This window comes from Rhinopithecus roxellana, chromosome 5 (genome assembly GCF_007565055.1).
Source record: "Rhinopithecus roxellana isolate Shanxi Qingling chromosome 5, ASM756505v1, whole genome shotgun sequence".
In the NCBI taxonomy this organism is placed as follows: Eukaryota; Metazoa; Chordata; class Mammalia; order Primates; family Cercopithecidae; genus Rhinopithecus; species Rhinopithecus roxellana.
The window spans coordinates 6063186-6084751 of NC_044553.1; the positions used below are offsets into that span (position 1 = coordinate 6063186).

Below are 21566 nucleotides of genomic sequence, written 5' to 3' on the forward strand. Positions count from 1 at the left end.
GTAGTGGCATGATCTCAGCTCACTGCAACCTCCACCTCCCAGGCTCAAGTGATTCTCCTATCTCAGCCTCCCAAGTAGCTGGGATTACAGGTGCATCCCACTACCACCCGACTAATTTTTGTATTTTTAGTAGAGATGGGGTTTCACCATGTTGGCCAGGCTGGTTTTGAACTCCTGACCTCAAGTGATCTACCCACCTTGGCCTCCCAAAGTGCTGGGATTATAGGCGTGAGCCACTGTGCCTGGTCACACTAGTATTTTAAATGAGTTTGCAAGCGTTTTTAAAATTAAAAATCCTCAATTTCTGTATTTATTTATTTATTTGTTTTTTTAGCAGTTACAAGTTCTGACACGGAGAAGATTACAACTTCTGACTAAAATAAAGATAATGACTCCTTTCAATCACCTCTATTACCCCAAATAGGAAAGAAGTGGCAATGTTAAAACTGTCTCTCAGCCCATTTTCCCCAGTGTTTTCCTTCCAGTTAAATGCCATGAATTTGGATAGAAGTATCATATCAAGAGGGATATTCACAGAAATAAAACCCAGAAGAATTACTGCCATATAAATTCTTAAACCTAAAAACATGAGATAGTAGAGTCACAAAACTGAGGTCCTACTCTCATTTGCCATTCACCATGTGACCAAGTAAAGTTGCTGAACTTCTCTGGGCGTGGTACTTTCCTAAGAGCAAAGTAAATTATACTTCTGAATATTCATTTCAATTCAACTCATTTGTAGCATACAGAATAAAAAGTCAGATCCACTGGTTGGGTAGGCAGCAAAAGTTAGTAATGAATGGTACAGCAACATTGTAACTTCAAATCCTAGGAAAAACCAGTAAAGATGAATCATTTAATAATGAGGTTTGCAAAGAAAGCCATTATTTAAAAAGACATACAGAAATAACAACAGTAACCACTGTGGAAATGTTGATCACTAATAATTTTCCAAGATAATAATTAAAACTAAGTGCTCAATAACACCTCCTATGAGGAAAAAAGTTAACTATACCCACATACATAGTTTCATCAACAGACTGACTGCATTCCTGGACTGCTGCTTCCACCACAGATCGTTCAATCATGTTTGATGACACTGAAAAGAGAATTGCAGAGTCAAATTAAAAAAAAAAAAAAAAATTAGTTCTTTCCACAGACAGCTCTTTTCCCAAAAATAATTTGCAAATATTAATACTGGGATTCTCATTATACAGTTCTTGGAGAAAAAAAGTGTTAGGTCAGAACAATAACAAAAGCCTTACCTCAAATACCTTAATTTTCCACTCCAGACTCTCAGTCTGGAGTGCGGTGGCATAATCTCAGCTCACTGCAAAGTTTTCCACACTCAAAGTTACAATACCTTAATATACAATCAAATGCCTTAATTTTCTAAACCCTGTTTAGTTATAAGAACATTTCTGAGCCAGGGTCAGTGGCTCACACCTACAATCCTAACACTTTGGGAGGCCGAGGCAGGAGGATGGCTTGAGCCCAGGAGTTTGAGACCAGCCCAGGCAATGTGGTGAAACCCCATCTCTACAAAAAATACAAAACTTAGCTGGGTGGGTTGCCACACGCCTATAGTCCCAGATACTCAGGAGACCAAGGTAGGAGGATCACCTGAGCCCAGGGAGGTGGAGGCTGCAGTGAGCTGTGATCATGCCACTGGCACTCCAGCCTGGGCCACAGAGTGAGATACTATCTCAAAAAAAAAAAAAAAAAATTCCCTAAGCTCCCACTTTTAATAAGGTTACATTAGTATAACTTTATCATCATAACTACTCAGTTTCAATGAGCATGATAGTAACAATAATAACAATAGCAGCTACCACTTATTAAGCACTGAGTAAATGTGGGGCACCATGCTCAGTACTTTATTTACAAGTATTATTCCATTAGGTAGATGTCCTGTAAGACTGATGTTAAAATGCCCATATCTTATAGATAGGGAAAATACAACTTTAAGAGGTTGAAAATTTTGCCCAAAAACTAGAAGAGATAGAAAGCAACAAAAACCCAGGTCTGATTCCAGAGTGGGCTCTTTTAATCACTTTGATATGCTGTCAAGCAAAATACCATGTGCCATCTTAAATCAATGTACACAGAGACAAGTATCATTTTCTTTTTCTTTTTTTTTTTTTTTGAGACAGAGTCTCACTCTGTCACCCAGGCTGGAGTGCACTGGAGCGATCTTGGCTCACTGCAAGCTCCACCTCCTGGGTTCACGCCATTCTCCTGCCTCAGCCTCCTGAGTAGCTGGGACTATAGGCACCCGCCACCACGCCTGGCTAATTTTTTGTATTTTTAGTAGAGACGGGGTTTCACCGTGTTAGCCAGGATGGTCTCGATCTCCTGACCTCGTGATCTGCCTGCCTCAGCCTCCCAAAGTGCTGGGATTACAGGCGTGAGACAAGTATCATTTTCTAAATTTTCAAATGTAAAGGAATTTTTAAGTAAAGGTATATGTAAAATTCTGCCTTTAGGAATGAAAATGAGATATAATAACCATTTATCCTATATCACGGAGTATGTTTCTTCCTATATAATTGAAGAGACTAGCATCTATATAACATTAAGAGTAAACTCAGCACTTCTCAGCCTTTTGGCTACCAAGATCAAGTGGAGAGTGAGCCATACCTGCTTCTATCCTTAGGGTGCTATAAATATCAGACTTTTTTTCCGAGGGCAAGAGCATTTCTTCTTTCCATGCCCATGCTTGTGGTATTAAGTATTTAACAAAAAGGTCCCTGAATCCCTATGGCAGTGTGGCAGTGGCAGGAAGAAACATGCTGATACAGTTTTACTGACAGGTTGAATAGAGAGGTCTTTCAGAAAACTCCCCCAGGTATACGGCTGAAATGGACTGCAAATTATAAAACAGTGGGGCCGGGCGCGGTGGCTCAAGCCTATAATCCCCGCACTTTGGGAGGCCGAGACGGGCGGATCACGAGGTCAGGAGATCGAGACCATCCTGGCTAACACGGTGAAACCCCGTCTCTACTAAAAATACAAAAAACTAGCCGGGCGAGGTGGCGGGCGCCTGTAGTCCCAGCTACTCCGGAGGCTGAGGCAGGAGAATGGCGTAAACCCGGGAGGCGGAGCTTGCAGTGAGCTGAGATCCGGCCACTGCACTCCAGCCCAGGCGACAGAGCGAGACTCCGTCTCAAAAAAAAAAAAAAAAAAAAAAAAACCAAAAAAACAGTGGAACAGAGGTTTAGTACATGTATTGGTGGTCCCATTCTAGCTTCTTTGGGCGTGTTTCAACAGATGTGAATTTCCAAAAAAAGACACGAAGGAGGAGTGGAGGGGCCGGGCGTGGTGGCTCACGCCTGTAATCCCAGCACTCTGGGGGGCCAAGGTGGGTGGATTACCTGAGGTCAGGAGTTCAAGACCAGCCTGACCAATATGGTGAAACCCTGTCTCTACTAAAAATATAAAAATTAGACGGGTGTGGTGGCATGCACCTGTAGTCCCAGCTACTTAGGGGGCTGGGCCAGGAAAATCGCTTGAACCCAGGAGGCGGAGGTTGTAGTGAACCGAGATCGCGCCACTGCACTCCAGCCTAGGCGACAGCGACAGAGTGAAACTCTGTCCCCCTCTTACCAAAAAAAAAAAAAAAAAAAGAAGGAGAAGAGGGAAGCGCTGTGTAGAAAGGAAATCCTTGAAGGAATTCCCAAACCTCTACCTTCCTGGGTCACCTTATGTTTCATAACTTTGGTATACTCAAGAAAAAAAATGACCATCTTTTATAGAATGCGCTTTTCTTGAAATCCACTTATTCTTTTTTTTTTTTTTTTTTTTTGAGACATAGTCTCACTCTGTCACCCAGTCTGGAGCGCAGTGGCATAATCTCAGCTCACTGCAACCTCTGCCTCCCAGGTTCCAGCGATTCTCCTGCCTCAGCCTCCCAAGGAGCTGGGATTATAGGCGCCTGCCACCATGTCTGGCTAATTTTTGTATTTTCAGTAGAGACAGGGTTTGCCATGTCGGCCAGGCTGATCTTGAACTCCTGACCTCAGGCATTCCCACCAGCCTCGGCCTCCCAAAGTGCTGGGATTACAGGTGTGAGCCACCATGTCTGGGCCCACTTATTCTTATCACAAGTGTTATATAATTTTGTATAAATGTCTGTTTTCGCCAGGCGCGGTGGCTCACACCTGTAATCCCAGCACTTTGGGAGGCTGAGGCGGGAGATCACCTGAAGTCAACAGTTCGAGACCAGCCTGGTCAACACGGTGAAACCTCGTCTCTACTAAAAACACAAAAATTAACCAAGCATATTGGTGCACACCTGTAATCCCAGCTACTCGGGAGGCTGAGGCAGGAGAATCGTTCGAACCCAGGAGACAGAGGTTGCAGTGAGCCGAAAATCGCACCACTGTAGCTCCAGCCTGGGTGACAGTGAGAGACTCCTTGGAAAAAAAAAAAAAAGTCTATTTTCTGTAGTTTGCTTTCAGTAAAATGCTTTCCAACTCTGTTTAGTATATTCATTATCAGTGCATTAGTAGAATTGCTTTTTACTGAAAAGTTACTATCTCTGCCCTTTAAATTAGACTTACAAAATTAAGTTAAAACGACTAGCCATTCTATTAAAAAAAAAAAATTCCCTGAAGAAATTAAGAAGAGAATGGCAGCTCTGCTTACTTTACTCTTTTTTCCTCCCAAACATTTAGGAGTACCTCACTTAAATACGACATGGTAATAGCCACTAGGAGAGACAAAGTGACTGTAAAAGACCAGATCAAAATGAGAAGCCAAGTGCAGGAAACACGGTGGTGACACCTCCACCAGGGGAGAGGAACTATAAAAGGGCCCTTGGGGAACATCTTGAGGTTCCAACTAAATTAAAGGTTTGGATGTCTTCAACAGTTAAAATAAAAAAGAAGGCCGGGCATGGTGGCTTCCACCTGTAATCCTAGCACTTTGGCAGGCTGAGGTGGGTGGACTGCGTGAGCCCAGGAGTCTGAGACCAGGCTGAACAACACAGTGAAATCCCGTCTCTACTAAAATACAAAACATTAGCCCAACATGGAGGTGTGTGCCTGTAATCCCACCTAATCAGGAGGCTGAGACAGGAGAATTGCTTGAACCCAGGAGGTGGGGGTTGCAGTGAGCCGAGATAGCGCCATTGCACTCCAGCCTGGGCAACAGAGCGAGATTCCGTCCCAAAAAAGAAAGAAAAAAAAATTAAAATAAACTAAAGGTATTACCCCTTGGAAAGAAATGCTACCATGCATACATCTTATAACACTGGGACATCTTAATACTGAAGCCTCAACTTCACTTTAAACCTATACATCTAACTGAAATGCAGAACTATATTAACAATTTAGGAGTTATCAGAAAATATTACTTACAGGGTTGCTTTTCAACTGCATCAATTATCTTTTCCAGTTTATCGTCAAGCTCTAATTCACTGATAGACTGCAGAGCTTCTGTGAGGTACTTAATAGCTTCACTAAGAAAAGGAAAGAAAAAATGAGGCAGGTCATTAGTAATTAAAGGCTAAAAGTTTTCTGCCAAAGAGCGGCAAACACTCATCAATCTGGCACTGAAAGGAAGAACACTAACTTCTCTCTTCAAATAGCACTCATCTTTCCTGTGCTTTCTGAACAAAATCATCCTCCTATATCTTGCTAACATAAAGCCTCAAATCACATCGTTCCTCTAAGAATCCTTCCTAGACCAGCTCTACCTGCTGCAATCTTCCCTTTCTTCTGAAATTGTTAAAAATCATATTTACATATACCTTAGATCTGATATATCACATTAGCCTTGTACTACTTACTACCCTACATTTAAGGCAAGAGTCCATCTGTTTCAATGTCAAGCACCATATTCTGAACATAACAGACACTCATATATTTAATTTCATAATGCACTTGTTCAAAGTAAATTCCAATAATCACTGTTTTCAATTATAAAACAAGAAAAAAAAAAAGGCCGGGCGCGGTGGCTCAAGCCTGTAATCCCAGCACTTTGGGAGGCCGAGACGGGCGGATCACGAGGTCAGGAGTTTGAGACCATCCTGGCTAACACGGTGAAACCCCGTCTCTACTAAAAAATACAAAAAGCTAGCCGGGCAAGGTGGCGGGCGTCTGTAGTCCCAGCTACTCCTGAGGCTGAGGCAGAAGAATGGCGTAAACCTGGGAGGCGGAGCTTGCAGTGAGCTGAGATCCGGCCACTGCACCCCAGCCCGGGCGACAGAGCGAGACTCCGTCTCAAAAAAAAAAAAAAAAAAAGAAAAAGAAAAAGAAAAAGAAAATAGGCTTGGCCGCGCGCGGTGGCTCACGCCTGTAATCCCCTCACTTTGGGAGGCCAAGGCGGGCAGATCACGAGGTCAGGAGATGGAGACCATCCTGGCTAACACACGATGAAACCCCATCTCTACTAAAAATACAAAAAAATTAGCCAGGCATGGTGGCAGGGCACCTGTAGTCCCAGATACTCGGGAGGCTGAGGCAGGAGAATGCCGTGAACCCGGGAGGCGGAGCTTGCAGTGAGCCGAGATCGTGCCACTGCACTCCAGCCTGGGCGACAGAGCAAGCCTCCATCTCAAAAAAAGAAAAAGGCTTAAAAAAACTATGACATCTGAAATATAATCATAGAAGCAACACTCATTAAAATCACATGAATTTGTGTTATATGAAAGGAGAGGTTGGCACTCCCCTCGACAAAGATGGAAGAGGCCCTCAGGCCTGACAATACGCATATTGTTAAGGCATTGCCACCTGCTTCATGGATGAGTCTGACCATCATTTAAAAAAAAAAAAAAAATCACAGCTGGGCGTGCAGTGGCTCACGCCTGTAATCCCAGCACTTTGGGAGGCCGAGGTGGGCAGACCGCAAGGTTAGGCTATCGAGACCATCCTGGCTAACACGGTGAAACCCCATCTCTACTAAAAATACAAAAACAAAATTAGCCGGGCGTGGTGGCGGGCGCCTATAGTCCCAGCTACTCGGAGGCTGAGGCGGGAGAATGGCGTGAACCCGAGAGGCGGAGCTTGCAGTGAGCGGAGATCGCGCCACTGCGCTCCAGCCTGGGCAACAGAGAGAGACTCCGTCTCAAAAAATAAATAAATAAATAAAATAAAATAAAATCACATTAATTCCTGACTTAAATCCCAAAATGATCAGAATGAACATTATTAACTAGTTACATGCCCTTACATGCCATTCTGTATTTGCAGCACACAACTTTACACCTCATATCAATATTATTGCTGATTACAGTATTAAACAATTAGCTAATTACATGCCATTCTGTATTTGTAGCACACAACTTAACATTTCACATATTATTGTTATAGTCATCACACTAATTGTTCTATATGTTGGGTTGCTTATTAGTTGTTTTGTGTGTAGGTGTTGCATCTCTCCAATTTATTATAGATAACTGAGAACTGAGTTATTATAGATAACTTTAAAACTGTAACTTAGGCCGGGCGCGGTGGCTAAAGCCTGTAATCCCAGCACTTTGGGAGGCCAAGACGGGCGGATCACGAGGTCAGGAGATCGAGACCATCCTGACTAACACAGTGAAACCCCGTCTCTACTAAAAAATACAAAAAACTAGCCGGGCGTGGTGGCGGGCGCCTGTAGTCCCAGCTACTCGGGAGGCTGAGGCAGGAGAATGGCGTAAACCCGGGAGGCGGAGCTTGCAGTGAGTTGAGATCCGGCCACTGCACTCCAGCCTGGGCGACAGAGCGAGACTCCGTCTCAAAACAAAAAACAAAAAACTGTAACTTAGAACTCTGTGTCATCCTTCCACGGGGTTCTAACTACACTTGAAAGTGGTCCATAAATATTTGACCACTGAGTCCCTAAAATCATATACCTTTCGGGTGCGTCTTGGGACAGTTCTTAGCATAGACCAAAGCCTGTAAAGCCATACAGGATCTTGCCCCTACCAAATCCCATTAAGCTCATACCATGTCCCTGGCCTTCCTGGCACTCTCCTGCTTCGGGGTCTTTACGTGGCCATTTTCTCCCACTTTTCTCTCCACCTAGTCAGGTCCTGTTCTTTTTTTTTTTTCTTTCTTTCTTTTTTGAGACGGAGTCTTGCTCTCTCGCTCAGGCTGAAATGCAGTGGCGCGGTCTCGGCTCACTGCAACCTCCACCTCCCGGGTTCAAGCTATTCTCCTGCCTCAGCCTCCTGAGTAGCTGGGATTACAGGCGCACAGTACCAGGCCCGGCTAATTTTTGTATTTTTAGTAGAGATGGGGTTTCGCTTTGTTGTCCAGGTTGGTCTCGAATTCCTGACCTCGTGATCCGCCCGCCTCAGCCTCCCAAAGTGCTGGGATTACAGGCATGAACCACCATACCTGGCCAAGTCCTGCTCATTCTTTAACAGTCAGCCCAAACCACTTCTGAAGTGAAGTTTTTCCCTGACTCTACAGCAGTTTATACACATTATTATACACTCTCATAGCACTTCTTTCCTGAAATCCCTTTCACAACTGAGATTAAATAGCTGTGAAATAGTCATTTAATATCCATGGTAGACAGACTTCTAAGATGGCCGCCCCAATAATCCATTACTCCTAGTAGTTACACCTATGTAATCCCCTGCCCTTAAGTGTGGGCTGGACCTAGTAACTTGTTTTTAAAAATAGGATATAGCACAAGGGATAGAAAAACTTACTGTATTGTAATTTTGAAAGTAAAATTTAAAAGTGAAAAGAAAAAATTTAAAAATAACAAGATGTCACTTCCTTGATTAGGTTACTTCAGAGTTACTAGCGGACTCTCTCTCTTGATGAAGCCATGTCGGGGGCATACATGGCAAGGGACTGAGGGTAGCCTCCAGCCAACAGCCTGCAAGGCAATCAGGAACTGAATCCTGCCAACAACTGAATGAGCTTGAAGCAAATGCTGCCTGGTCAACATTTGAGATGATCCATCTTGACTGCAACCTTGTGAAAAGACCCTGAAGTTGAGGACCCAACGAAGCCACACCTGAATTCCTAACCCACAGAAAATGTGAGATAATAAATGTGCACTGTTTTAGCCTCTAAGTTGTGGGGTAATTTGTCATGCAGCAATAGAATACACTATCTGCCCCCTACAAAGCTCTTGCTCTCTCTTGCACCCCCTTGCCCTAGCACAGTGCTTTGCAGCTAACAGATTTAAGTATACTTATGACTGAAATAATTAATGACAAAAGCTTAATATTAGGTCAAATTCTAAGTGAAAAGAATAATTCATCAGTTGCTCATGCTTTCACAATGTCAAGGACCAATTGAACAAAACTCATTATTTTCCCCCAAGGTATATCCATTACTAACCAAAAGTACAGTCAAAAGTCCCATAAAACTCACAAAAAACAACCAAAAATCTACACACACGAGAGCAATAAAAACTGATACAGTGAGGTATATCCAGTTCAGCAGGTATTTAAATATGTATAAAATATTGTGTTCTAGGCCAGGCGCGGTGATTCACGCCTGTAATTCCAGCATTCTGGGAGGCCACGGCGGGAGGATTACTTGGGCCCAGGAGTTCAAGACCAGGCTAGCAACATAGCCAGACCCTGTCTCTACAAAAAATACAACAACAAAAAATTAGCCAGGTATGGTGGCCCACGCCTGTAGTCCCAGCTACTTGAGCCCAGGAGGTTGAGGCTGCAGTAAGTCAAGTTCGCATTACTGCCCTCCAGCTTGGGCGACAGTGAGACCATGTCTCAAACACATACACACACACACACACACACACACACACAGAACTCTAAAACAAGTAACAGATTTAATGAGAAAAATCTTGGAAAGGTTAATATGTTCTATAGGTCCTCAAAAACACAGATATGCCCAGGAAACCTGACTTTCACATAAATTGGCAACTGTAGACGTGCGAGCGGGCTTTTTTGGGTCTCTCATCTGATGTCTCAGCCACCTTCCCGGGAGCCTGAGAGCTGACCACGTCACAACGCTGATAACCGGCTGCCATAGACAGGTTGCCGCTTCTCGGGCTCAGTTTGACACGTGAAAAGAGACTGGGCCGGCCTAGAAGAAACATTAAACTCCTTGCACGGGTCGGTGAAACCAAAGAAGGCACGGCAGCCTCAAGATCTTAGAACTTTTTTTTTTAATGGAGTTTCTTTCTGTCGCCAGGATGGAGTGCAGTGGCGCAATATCGGTTCACCGCAACCTCCTCCTCCTGGGTTCAAGCGATTCTCCTGCCTCAGCCTCCCGAGTAACTGGGACTACAAGCGCGCGCCACCACGCCCAGCTAATTTTTGTATTTTTAGTAGAGACAGGGCTTCACCATGTTGGCCAGGATGGTCTCGATCTCCTGACCTCGTGATCCGCCCGCCTCGACCTCCCAAAGTGGTGGGATTACAGGCGTGAACCACCACGCCCGGCCGCTTCTTAGAACTCTGTCATTTAAGGTCAAGCCCCCTCTCCGCGAGCGGGGAGCCGCCGCGGTGAGTCCCGCTGCCGCACGAGGCAGCTGGGCCCCAGCTCTTTCCTCTCGCCCCTCAAGCTGCCCAAGCCCACTCACCCCCGGAGTAGCAAGCCCCGCAACTTAAAGGCAGAGAGCGCCCGGCTCCGCAACCGCTCCGGCGCCATATTCGCGATTTGGCGCCACCGCCGCAGCTCCGCCCCTTCCCGGGCGCGCCCCGGCCCAGCTCCGCCCCTGGACCTGTCCCGGGTCGCGCTCGACCCTGTTAAGATCCCTGCTTGGTCCATGCTGCCGCGCCGCAGCCACTCGCACCTAGCAGTTCGCAACCCCGGACCGAGTAGGCTGAAAGTGGAGATCACCTCGCGCTCCTTTGCTGCCGGGAAACTGAGGGCCAGAGCTTCTTCCCTGGTGTCGGGCTGCGTTGAGCCAGCCACAGCGGTCTCACCGCTGCCCTAGACATTCCACGACTGCGGCCGAGCTTCCCGGACCCAGGATCCCCCTGCTTTGAAGGCCATGAGAGCTGTTGGGTTCCCTACTTCGCACAAGCTCTGGAAATACTGTGCCTCGACATTTACTGGAAGCTGTTATAAGTCTCCATCGCTCCCACCTACCCCACTTTTATTTAACTTGAGGGCTTCGTATGCGCCATGCACTGTCATAAGCACTTTAAATGTGTGAATTGATGTGTTGCTCATGACAGCCCGATGAGCTGTGTGCTGTCTTTTCCACAACAGCCTCATTTTACAGATGAGAAAACTGAGACACAAAAATGATAAAGGACTTGCTCAAGATGAAACGACGAGTTAAGTGGTGGAGTCAGGATCTGAACTCAGGTATTCTGATTCCAAGTGGACTGTCAATCTGCCACACTTCAAAACGCTTGCTCCAATGAGTTGACTAAACCATGGAGTACTATAAGTAAACACGCGGCTTATAAAACATGAGGATGATTTTGCATTACCAATATAAAGTGACCTCCAACGTATACAGTTTTTTTTTTTTTTTTTTTAAAGCGCAGTTTAATGAAGGAAGGGAAACAAAAATATATGTATTCGTTTTCGCATTTTAAAAAACCTCTGGGCCCCGGTGCGGTGGCTCACATCTGTAATCCCAGAACTTTGGGAGGCCGACGCTGGCAGATCACTTGAGGCCAAGAGTTCGAGAACAGCCGGGCCAACATGGTGAAAGCCCGTCTCTACCAAAAAAAAAAAAAAAAAAAAAAAAAGAAAAGAAAATACAAAAAAAATACAAAAATTATCCAGGTGTGGTGGCGCGTGCCTGTAATCCCAGCTCCTGAGAGGCTGAGGCAGGAGAATCTCTTGAGCCTCAGGGGCGGAGGGTGCAGTGAGCCGAGATCGTGCCACCACTCCAGCCTGGACAACAAAGCAAGACTCTATCTCAAAAACAAAAAAAGCTGGACGCAGTGGTTCACGCCTGTAATCCCAGCACTTTGGGAGGCCAAGGTGGGCGGATCATCTGAGGTCGGGAGTTCGAGAGCAGCCTGACCAACATGGAGAAACCCCATCTCTACAAAAATACAAAAAAATTAGCCAGGCATGGTGGCGCATGCCTGTAATCCCAGCTACTCGGGAGGCTGAGGCAAGAGAATCGTTTGAACCCGGGAGGCGGAGGTTGCCCTGAGCCAAGATGGTGCCATTGCACTCCAGCCTAGGCAACAAGAGCGAGACTGTCTCAAAACAACAACAACAACAGAACAACTCTGGAAGGTTAAACCGGAGACCACAAAAATGATTAACTATAAAGGGGTGAGGGGATAGGGATGAAAGTGAAAACTTTCTTTACAGTGAGACTTTTAATGCATGTGTGTGTCTTACGTATTCAAAAAATAGAAAATAAAAAGGTGAGCTTAAAATTGAATGCATACTAAAACTGATACACCTAATTGCATATTAAATTGGTAACATAACATCACAAGTGATTTTTGAACACAGTTCTCTTTATTTAGTGAAATATTTTTCAAAGACAAAAAGTACAAAGAAATTTTTAATTTTTATGTAAGAAAGAATAGGAGATAGGAATAGAAAGACATACAGTTAATTCTCATTACTGTACCTGTGATAGTTAGATTTTATAAGTAGCCACCAACAAATAATTAGTGAATACTAAACCATTGCTACTAGGGGAAGTACAGAATTAAGTTCCTGTGAGCGTCTGGTGACAATGTTTTCATCAACTGACCAATATATAACCTTGTTTTATGTGTGTTGTTATTTAAAGACTCTTTATATTGTGATTCATTAGCACTGAACTCAGGGCCAACAGCCCTATAACTCATAGCTGAAGGAAGCTTATTTATTACATGTATTTTCTCCATAAGGCACATTACAACCTTCTTGTGCCTTCAAATACTAGACAAAACTTCAGCACTGTGTTTGGAGGCAACTTTAAACAGCAAAATCACCAACAAAAATAGCAAAAATGCTGAAAATACAGCACTAAATGTACCAGAAAAGGGACATTTACTTATAGTATGAGAGATGACACGAGAAGGTAGTGTCACTCTGTTTAACCTTATCTGGGAATGTACGTGATAGGCAACTCAAATGTTCTGCTTCTCTATGCATATCCTAAAAAGACCATGAAAGCTTCCAACATTGATTTGGGCATTACAAATAAATGTTAGTGAATAGGTGAATTTCGCGAATAAGGAATGCACAAATAATGGGGATTATTTGCTTACCCCCTAGAAGGATGAACAAGGAATAAGTGGTTACCTACGGGCAGGAAAGGAGGGGGAATAGGGACATAAAATGATAAAGCTATTAAGTAAAGTGTTTTAGGAAACGGATATTTGCACAGTCCCAAAATATCCTCCGGATAACTGATAATTATACAGGGGAAAATGCACTTTTACAATGGAACATTCAGAGGTTACCACCTTAATCAAGTATCAAACTTAGCAGGAGAATTGCTTGAACCCAGGAGGCAGAGGTTTCAGTGAGCTAAGTTCATGCCACTGCATTCCAGCCTGGGCCACAGAGTGAGACTCCGTCTCAAAAACAAAAAACAACAACAAAAACCGGCCATGCGCAGTGGCTCACACCTGTAATCCCAGCACTTTGGGAGGATGAGGCAGGCAGATCACCTGAGGTCAGGAGTTCGAGACAAACCTGGCCAACATGGTGAAACCCCATCTCTATTAAAAATACAAAAATTAGCCGGGCGTCGTGGTAGGCACCTGTAATCCCAGCTATTCGGGAGGCTGAGGCAGGAGAATCATTTGAACCTGGGAGGCGGAAGTTACAGTGAGCAGAGATTGTGCCATTGCACTCTGCCCTGGGCAACAGAGCAAGACTCTGTCTCAAAAAAAAAAAAAAAAAAAAAAAAAAAAGACTAAAAGAACTTAACAACCAAATGCAATAGGTAAGCTTTGATTGGGTCCCAGTTTGGAAGAAAAAGCTATAGTTAGAATACAATTCAGGAATTCTGAATATCAAATTATATCAAGAAATAACAGCCAAGCGTGGAGGCTCACGCCTGTAATCCCAGCACTTTGGGAGGCCAAGGCGGGCGGATCACAAGGTCAGGAGATCAAGACCATCCTGGCTAACACGGTGAAACCCCGTCTCGACTGAAAAAAAAAAAAAAAAAATTACCCGGTGTGGTAGCGGGCGCCTGTAGTCCCAGCTACTCAGGAGGCTCAGGCAGGAGAATGGCGTGAACCTGGGAGGCGGAGCTTGCAGTGAGCGGAGATGTGACAATGCACTCCAGCCTGGGCAACAGAGACTCCGTCTCAACAAACAAACAAACAAACAAAAAAAGTTGATTTTCTTACGTGTAGTAATAACATTGTGGTTATGTAGGTAAACATCCCTGTTTTTAGAAAATGCGTGCTGAAGTGCAACATTATACCTCCCACTCAAATAATTCAACAAAATGAAAAAGACACACACACACATACCAACAAACATAAAACTAGCATGGTAGTATTAATAATTATTAACCTGGAGTGGAAGATACACAGGTACTCCTTGAACTATTTTTTCAACTTTTTTTGTTTGCTATTTTTTATATTAAGAAATTGGAGAGAAAATAATCAATTCCAGTTGCCCAGCTTCCTCTCACAATCTGACCTCACAATTCCCCTTTTCCCATACATTTTCCCAATCACAATTCTGTTTCTCTCATACATTTTCAACTTCTTCCTCTATGGCTCCTTCACCTGGCCAGCTCATAAAGTCCCAATACTTAAATGAACAATTATATGCTGATGACTCCAAAATCCCTATCTCTAGCCCTTAGCTCTCTTAGACTTCAAATCCAACTCACTGTGTCTCTAAATGAACTCACCATTGCCCCTGCCCTCCCCGACCACCACCAAAACCTGTTCCTCCCCCCATATTGACTAACCTAGTAAAGGGCTCCACCCACCTTCCACCCAGTGACCAAGCTGGTAAACTAGGCATATCCTTGACTCTTCCCTCTCACAAATCAAAGTTCCCTGAACAACTTCCATTCATTTTTCAGTTCTTAGCTTAGACTTTACTTTCTCTCAGGAACCTTCCGTCTCCCCTTAATCTGAGTTAAAGGACCTCTGTAAACCCAAGCTGCCCTGGACTTTTGCTATTTTCACACTTACTGCACGGTATGTTGTCTGTTTGCTGGTCTGTAGACTCCACCAGACTCTACAGTCCAGGAGGACAAGTGCTCCATTTCAAAAATACAATACCAATATTACTAGTAACAACAAAGTGATGGAGTGAGAATCATAATTGACACAGAGTTTACACTAAGTAAAATGCACATATCTGTATGCAGTTGAATGCATTTTGATAAATGTATACACCCATGTAACCACCACCTCAATCAAGATACAGTAGAACATTTTCATCACTCCAGAACACTTCCTGTACTCCTTTTTATCAAATCCCCTCCACCTCCCTACTCCCAAATAACCACTTTTCTGCTTTCTATTACCATAGATCACTTTTGTCTATCTTGAATTTTTCTTTTTTCTTTTCTTTTCTTTCTTTCTTTTTTTTTTTTTTTTTTTTTTTTGAGAAGGAATCTTGCTCTGTCGCCCAGACTGGAGTGCAGTGGCGCGATCTCGCCTCACTGCAACCTCCACCTTCCTAGTTCAAGCGATTCTCCTGCCTTTGCCTCCCGAGTAGCTGGGATTACAGGCATGCGCCACCATGCTAATTTTTGCATTTTTAGTAGAGACAGGATTGCCCAGGTTGGCCAGGCTGGTCTCAAACTCCTGAGCTCAAGTGATGCGCCCACCTCATCCTCCCAAAGGGGTGAGATTACAGGCGTGAGCGACTGCGCCGGGCACAAAACTCCTATTGAGGGAAATCCAGTTACGTCTTGTAAAGTTAAATAGGATTCCACATATAGAACTCTACTCCAAAGATAGGCTTCTACAAATACAAAATAACATATGCATAACGTTATTCATCGCAGCATTATTTATGATAGCCAAAAAACCTGGAAATAACCGATATGTCCATCAATAACCTGTTTGAATAAGCTCTGACACCTCCAACCAGTGGAGTGCTATGAAGCTATAAAAAGGACTGAGGAGACCGCTGTACCCTGATATGGATCTTCAAGTGAAAAGAGCAAGTTAAGTAACACTGTATATACTTCCTTTTGTGTAAGAAAAGGAGCAGATACTCTGTGTTTATTTGTATCGTCAAAAATAAACAATAGAAAGTATCTTTAAGTTGCACCACACTTAAGTGCCTTCTAATGTGATGCAATATGAAGTATTTTCCAAAAAAAAAATCTGAACTAGAATCTAATAAAGCTTTTATATACAGCTTCCAGCCTAAAAGAAATATGGTGAAAGCTTGCACAAGTTAATGAGAAAGGACATTGAGGAACCAAACCCAGAAGGCTGTAGGAAAATAAGAAAACTAATCCATATAACAAACCAATGGCACAAGAGAGAAGGGAGAGAAGCTATTCTAGAGTAAAAAAGACATAAAGTCTTAAGAGGCGTTAACAACGAAATACAATGCTGGACAAACCAACTGTAGAAACGACATTTTGAGATAATCAAGGAATTTGACTACAGACTGACTACTAAATGAGGCTGTACTGCCAAAACACAATTCCAAGAGAGAAGGAATCTGCGCATGGGAAGCCCACACCCCTTCCCCACTGCGAGGAGCCAGACGTCCCTCCGCAGCCGCGCCGCCCCTCGCTCGACTTCCCGAGCGAGAGCCGCGGGACGTCGCAGACGCACTGACTCCGCCTTCCACCAATCTCGACCCTCGCCGCGTTCCGTTCGTGCGTGGAGCAGTCGGGACTGGAGGCTAGGCCGCCGGGCGGGCAGGGGCTGTGGCGCGGCAAACGGCGGGCCAGCGACGGCGCGAATGGCGGACTCACAGCTGTTCTGCGTGGCGGAGGAACGCAGCGGCCACTGCGCCGTGGTGGACGGAAACTTCCTCTACGTGTGGGGGGGCTACGTGGTAAGGGGAAGAGGCGGGACGGGGCGAACTCGCGCCGGGAGACGCTCGGCCTGAGCGGACGCAGCGCCCGCCACACCCGCTCCCGAGCCCGCGGCCCAGGCCTGGCGCGCCCGGCGCCTGCAGCCCCCCCAGCCCCTCCGCTGGCCGCCGCCCCCACAACCGCGCCAGGGCTTGACGTCGTCCCGCCGTTACTTCTTCTATTAAAGCCTCAGACCCGGTTCCGGGCGTCTTTCCCCTCTCCACCCCCCACCCCCAGCAGTTCAGTAACCCAGGTTTGCCCAATGCAAAGGCAGTTACAGCGCGATTAAGTATTATCCTTAAATACTGGCGCAGACTTAGAAGGACCCGAGGACGCCGCGCTGTATCATTTTGTATATATTTCCTTATTCCCACGGCGCGATTCGAAATAAAATATTGAAATCACTGAAGCATTTAAATTTTTTTTTTTTTTTTTTTGAGATGGAGTTTCGCTCTTGTTGCCCAGGGCTGGAGTGCAATGGCACGATCTCAGCTCACTGTAACCTTCGCCACCCCAGGTTCAAGCGATTCTCCTGCCTCAGCCTTCCTAGTAGCTGGGATTACCGGCATGTGCCATCATGCCCGGCTAATTTTGTGTTTTTAGTAGAGACAGGGTTTCCCATGTTGGTCAGGCTGGTCTCGAACTCGCGACCTCAGGTGATCCGCCCTCCTTGGCTTCCCAGAACACTGGGATTACAGGCGTGAGCCACCGTGCCTGGCCTATATATTTAAATATTTCTAAGCTATTATTAGTGGTGTTTCTTTACTAATGACTATGAATATTTTTCTGGTCTCAAAATAGACCCATGTTAGCAATAATATGCTAAGAAATATTATGCTTTAAAATTCTTATTACAATGGAGGTTTGAACGTATGTGTGTGTTGTGTGTCCATAATCACAGAATTATAGAAGCAAGAATGGTAAAGCTGGAAAACAGGAATACTATATGCCAACCCTCTTAGTTTACAGATTTTTTTTCTTAAGCCATCTGGAAGTTCTACTGATAGTAGAACCTACATCTTCTGTCTCGCTACCATTATGTGACAGACCTGTAACGTGACTGAATCACATTGAAATGACCAACAGACAGGCATACGTCGAAAGTATGGCGGGTTCTGTCCCAGACCACTGCAATAAAGCGAGGTCATACGAATGTTTTGATATCTTAGTGCATATAAAAGTCATGTTTACACTGTAGTGTGTTAAGTATGCAATAGTATTATGTGTAAAAAAAAAATGTACATACCTGGCCGGGCGCGATGGCTCACACCCGTAATCCCAGTACTTTGGGAGGCTGAGGCGGGTGGATTACCGGAAGTCAGGAGTCCGAGAACAGCCTGGCCAACATGGTGAAACCCCGTCTCTACTAAAAATACAAAAATTAGCCGGACGTGGTGGCGGATGCCTGTAATCCCAGCTAGTCGGGAGGCTGAGCCAAGATCGCGCCATTGCACTCCAGCCTGGGCGACAGAGGGAGACTCCGTCTCAAAACAAAACGAAAAATTGTACATACCTAATTTCAAAATTATTGCTTAAAAATGCTAAGAATTATCTAGCCTTCAGTGAGTTGTATTCTTTTTGCTCATGGAGGGTCTTCCTCCATGTAGATGGCTACTGACTGATTAGGGTGGTTGTTACTGAAGGTTGTAGTGGCTGTGGCAATTTCTTAAAATAAGACAATGAAGTTTGCCACATTGACCCTTCCTTTCACAAAATATTTCTCTGTAGCATGCAATGCAGTTTGATTGTGTGTGTGTGTGTGTGTGTGTGTGTGTGTGTGTGTGTGTGTGTGTTGAGACGGAGTCTCTCCTGCATCCTCCGCCTCCTAGGTTCAAGCGATTCTCCTGCCTCAGCCTCCTGAGTAGCTGGGATTACAGGTGTGCACCACCATGCCTGGCTAATTTTTGTATTTTTTACAGGCGTGAGCCACTGTGCCCAGCCATGAAATGTATTTTCTTAAATAATAAGACTTGAAAGTCAAAATGATTCCTTGATCCATGGGCTACAGAATGGATATTGGGTAGCAGGCATGAAAAGATAAATCTTGTAGATCTCCGTCAGAGCTCTTGGGTGACTAGGTGCGTTGTCAATGAGCAGTGAGTGATACTTTCTGAGCAGTAGTTCTCAACAGTACACTTAAACTACTCAGTAAGCCGTGCTGTTAAAGAGACATGCTGTCATCCAGGCTTTCTTGTTCCGTTGTTAGAGCATAGGCAATGTAGATTTAGCATAATTCTTAAGGGCCCTAGGATTTTCAGAATGATGAACATTGGCTTCAACTTAAAGACAGCTACTACATTAGCCACTCACAAGAGAATTAGCCAGTCCTTTGAAATCGGGCATTGACTTCTCCTCTCTAGCTATGAAAGTCCTAGGTGGCATCCTCTTCCAATATAAAGCTGTTTCATCCACATTAAAAATCTATTGTCAGCCGGGCGTGTTGGCTCACACCTGTGATCCCAGTACTTCGGGAGGCTGAGGCGGGCGGATCACGAGGTCAGGAGAGCGAGCCCATCCTGGCTAACATGGTGAAACCCCATCTCTACTAAAAATACAAAAAAAAATTAGCTGGGTGTGGTGGCAGGCGCCTGTAGTCACAGCTACTCGGGAGGCTGAGGCAGGAGAATGGTGAGAACCCAGGAGGCGGAGCTTGCACTGAGCTGAGATCCCACTACTGCCCTCCAGTCTGGGCGACAGAGCAAGACTACGTCTCAGAAAAAAAAAAAAAAAAAATCTATTGTTTAGTGTAGCCGCCTTCATCAGGTAGCTACACTAGAGACAGGGTTTAGCCAGATCTTTTGGATAACTTGCTGCAGATTCTACATGAGCACATGCTGCTTCACCTTGCACTTTTTTTTTTTTTTTTTTTTTTTGAGACAGAGTTGCCCAGGCTGTGGTACAGTGGCAAGGTCTCAGCTTACTGCAGCCTCCGCCTTCTGAGCTCAAGCAATTCTCTTGCCTCAGCCTCCTGAGTAGCTGGGATTACAGGTGCATGACACCACTCCTGGCTAATTTTTGTATTTTTAGTAGTAATTTAGTAATTTTTGTATTTTTGCCATATTGGCCAGGCTGATCTCGAACTCCTGACCTCAGGAGATCTGCCCACCTTGGCCTCCCAAAGTGCTGGGATTACAGGTGTGAGCCACCGTGCCTGGCCTTACCTTGCAATTTTATGTAATGAAGAACAGCTTCCTTCCTAAAAACTCGTATTAGCTTCAAAATTCTGCAATTTCTCAATTCTCTCAGCCTTCATAGAATTTAAGAGAGTTAAGACCCTCCTCTGGGTTAGGCTCTGGCCTACGGGGATGTTGTGGCTGCTTTGATCTTGTATCCAGACCACTAAAACTTTCTCCACGTCAGGAATAAGGCTGTTTTGCTTTCATGTTACTCATTTTTCATTAGAATAGCACTTTTGGGCCGGGCGCGGTGGCTCAGGCCTGTAATCCCCAGCACTTTGGGAGGCCGAGACGGGCGGATCACGAGGTCAGGAGATCAAGACCATCCTGGCTAACACTGTGAAACCCCGTCTCTACTAAAAAATAGAAAAAAACTAGCCGGGCGAGGTGGCGGGCGCCTGTAGTCCCAGCTACTCGGAGGCTGAGGCAGGAGAATGGCGGTAAATCCGGGAGGCGGAGCTTGCAGTGAGCTGAGATCCAGCCACTGCACTCCAGCCCGGGCGACAGAGCGAGACTCCATCTCAAAAAAAAAAAAAAAAGAATAGCACTTTTGATTTCCTTTAAGAACTTTCTCTTTGGATTCACAATGTGGCTAACTGGCACAAGAGGCCTAGCTTTTGGCCTGTATTAGCTTTTGACTTGCCTTTTTCACTAAGCTTAATTTCTAGCTTTTGATTTAAAGTGAGGGACTTGCCACTCTTCCTTTCACTTGAACACTTAGAGTCCATTGTAGAGTTACTAATTGGCCTACTTACTTTTTTTTTTTTTTTTGAGATGGAGTCTCACTCTGTCGCCCAGGCTGGAGTGCAGTGGCGCAATTTCGGCTCACTGCAAGCCCCACCTCCCAGGTTCACGCCATTCTCCTGCCTCAGCCTCCCGAGTAGCTGGGACTATAGGCGCCCGCCACCACGCCCAGCTAATTTTTTTTAATTTTAATAGAGACGGGGTTTCACCGTGTTAGCCAGGATGGTCTCGATCTCCTGACCTCATGATCCGCCCGCCTCGGCCTCCCAGAGTGTTGGGACTAAGGAGGGAATAAGGAGGCCCAAGGAGAGGGAGAGAGACGGGGGAGTGGTTGGTCAGCGGAGTAGTCAGAACACACACATTTATCAGTTAAGTTCGCCATCTTATACAGGCACAGTTTATGGTGCCCCAAAACAATTGCAGTAGTACATAAAAGATCATTGATCACAGATCATCCTAACAGATATAATAGTAATGCAAAAGTTTGAAATACTGTGAGAATTGCCAAAATGTGACATAGACACGAAGTGAGCATCACATGCTGTTGGAAAAATGGTGCCAATGGACTTGCTTGATGCAGAGTTGCCACACACCTTCAATTTATTTAAAAAATGCAATATCTGTCAAGCATAGTAAAGCAAAGCACAATAAAATGAGGTATGCCTGTACTGTGTATGTTAAATAATTCTCAGATTCAAGTTGGTTTTTGTTGTTGTTTTGTGTGTTTATTTTTAATTTGTTTCAGTACCAGTGGGGGAAAATGAGAACTAACTTTTGAGTGCTTAC

General features: G+C 44.8%; 2 protein-coding genes and 1 non-coding gene across 3 annotated transcripts in view; 2 read left to right on the forward strand and 1 right to left on the reverse strand.

The window, feature by feature from the left end:
- The window catches only part of POLE2 (DNA polymerase epsilon 2, accessory subunit), a 53399-nt gene extending 42809 nt beyond the window's left edge, over nucleotides 1-10590 (reverse strand). The window contains 3 exon segments of the mRNA XM_010389494.2: nucleotides 1024-1099; nucleotides 5361-5461; nucleotides 10504-10590. Coding sequence (XP_010387796.2) covers nucleotides 1024-1099; nucleotides 5361-5461; nucleotides 10504-10571 — 245 coding nt within the window. The 5' untranslated portion in view covers nucleotides 10572-10590.
- LOC115898039 lies at nucleotides 6642-6767 on the forward strand. The gene has a single exon (XR_004057800.1). It is a non-coding gene; the product is annotated as a U6atac minor spliceosomal RNA (small nuclear RNA).
- A 6046-nt stretch (nucleotides 10591-16636) lies between the features above and the next one.
- The window catches only part of KLHDC1 (kelch domain containing 1), a 59885-nt gene continuing 54955 nt past the window's right edge, over nucleotides 16637-21566 (forward strand). Inside the window, exon 1 of the mRNA XM_010389492.2 lies at nucleotides 16637-16841. Coding sequence (XP_010387794.1) covers nucleotides 16746-16841 — 96 coding nt within the window. The 5' untranslated portion in view covers nucleotides 16637-16745. The remainder of the gene's footprint in view (nucleotides 16842-21566) is intronic.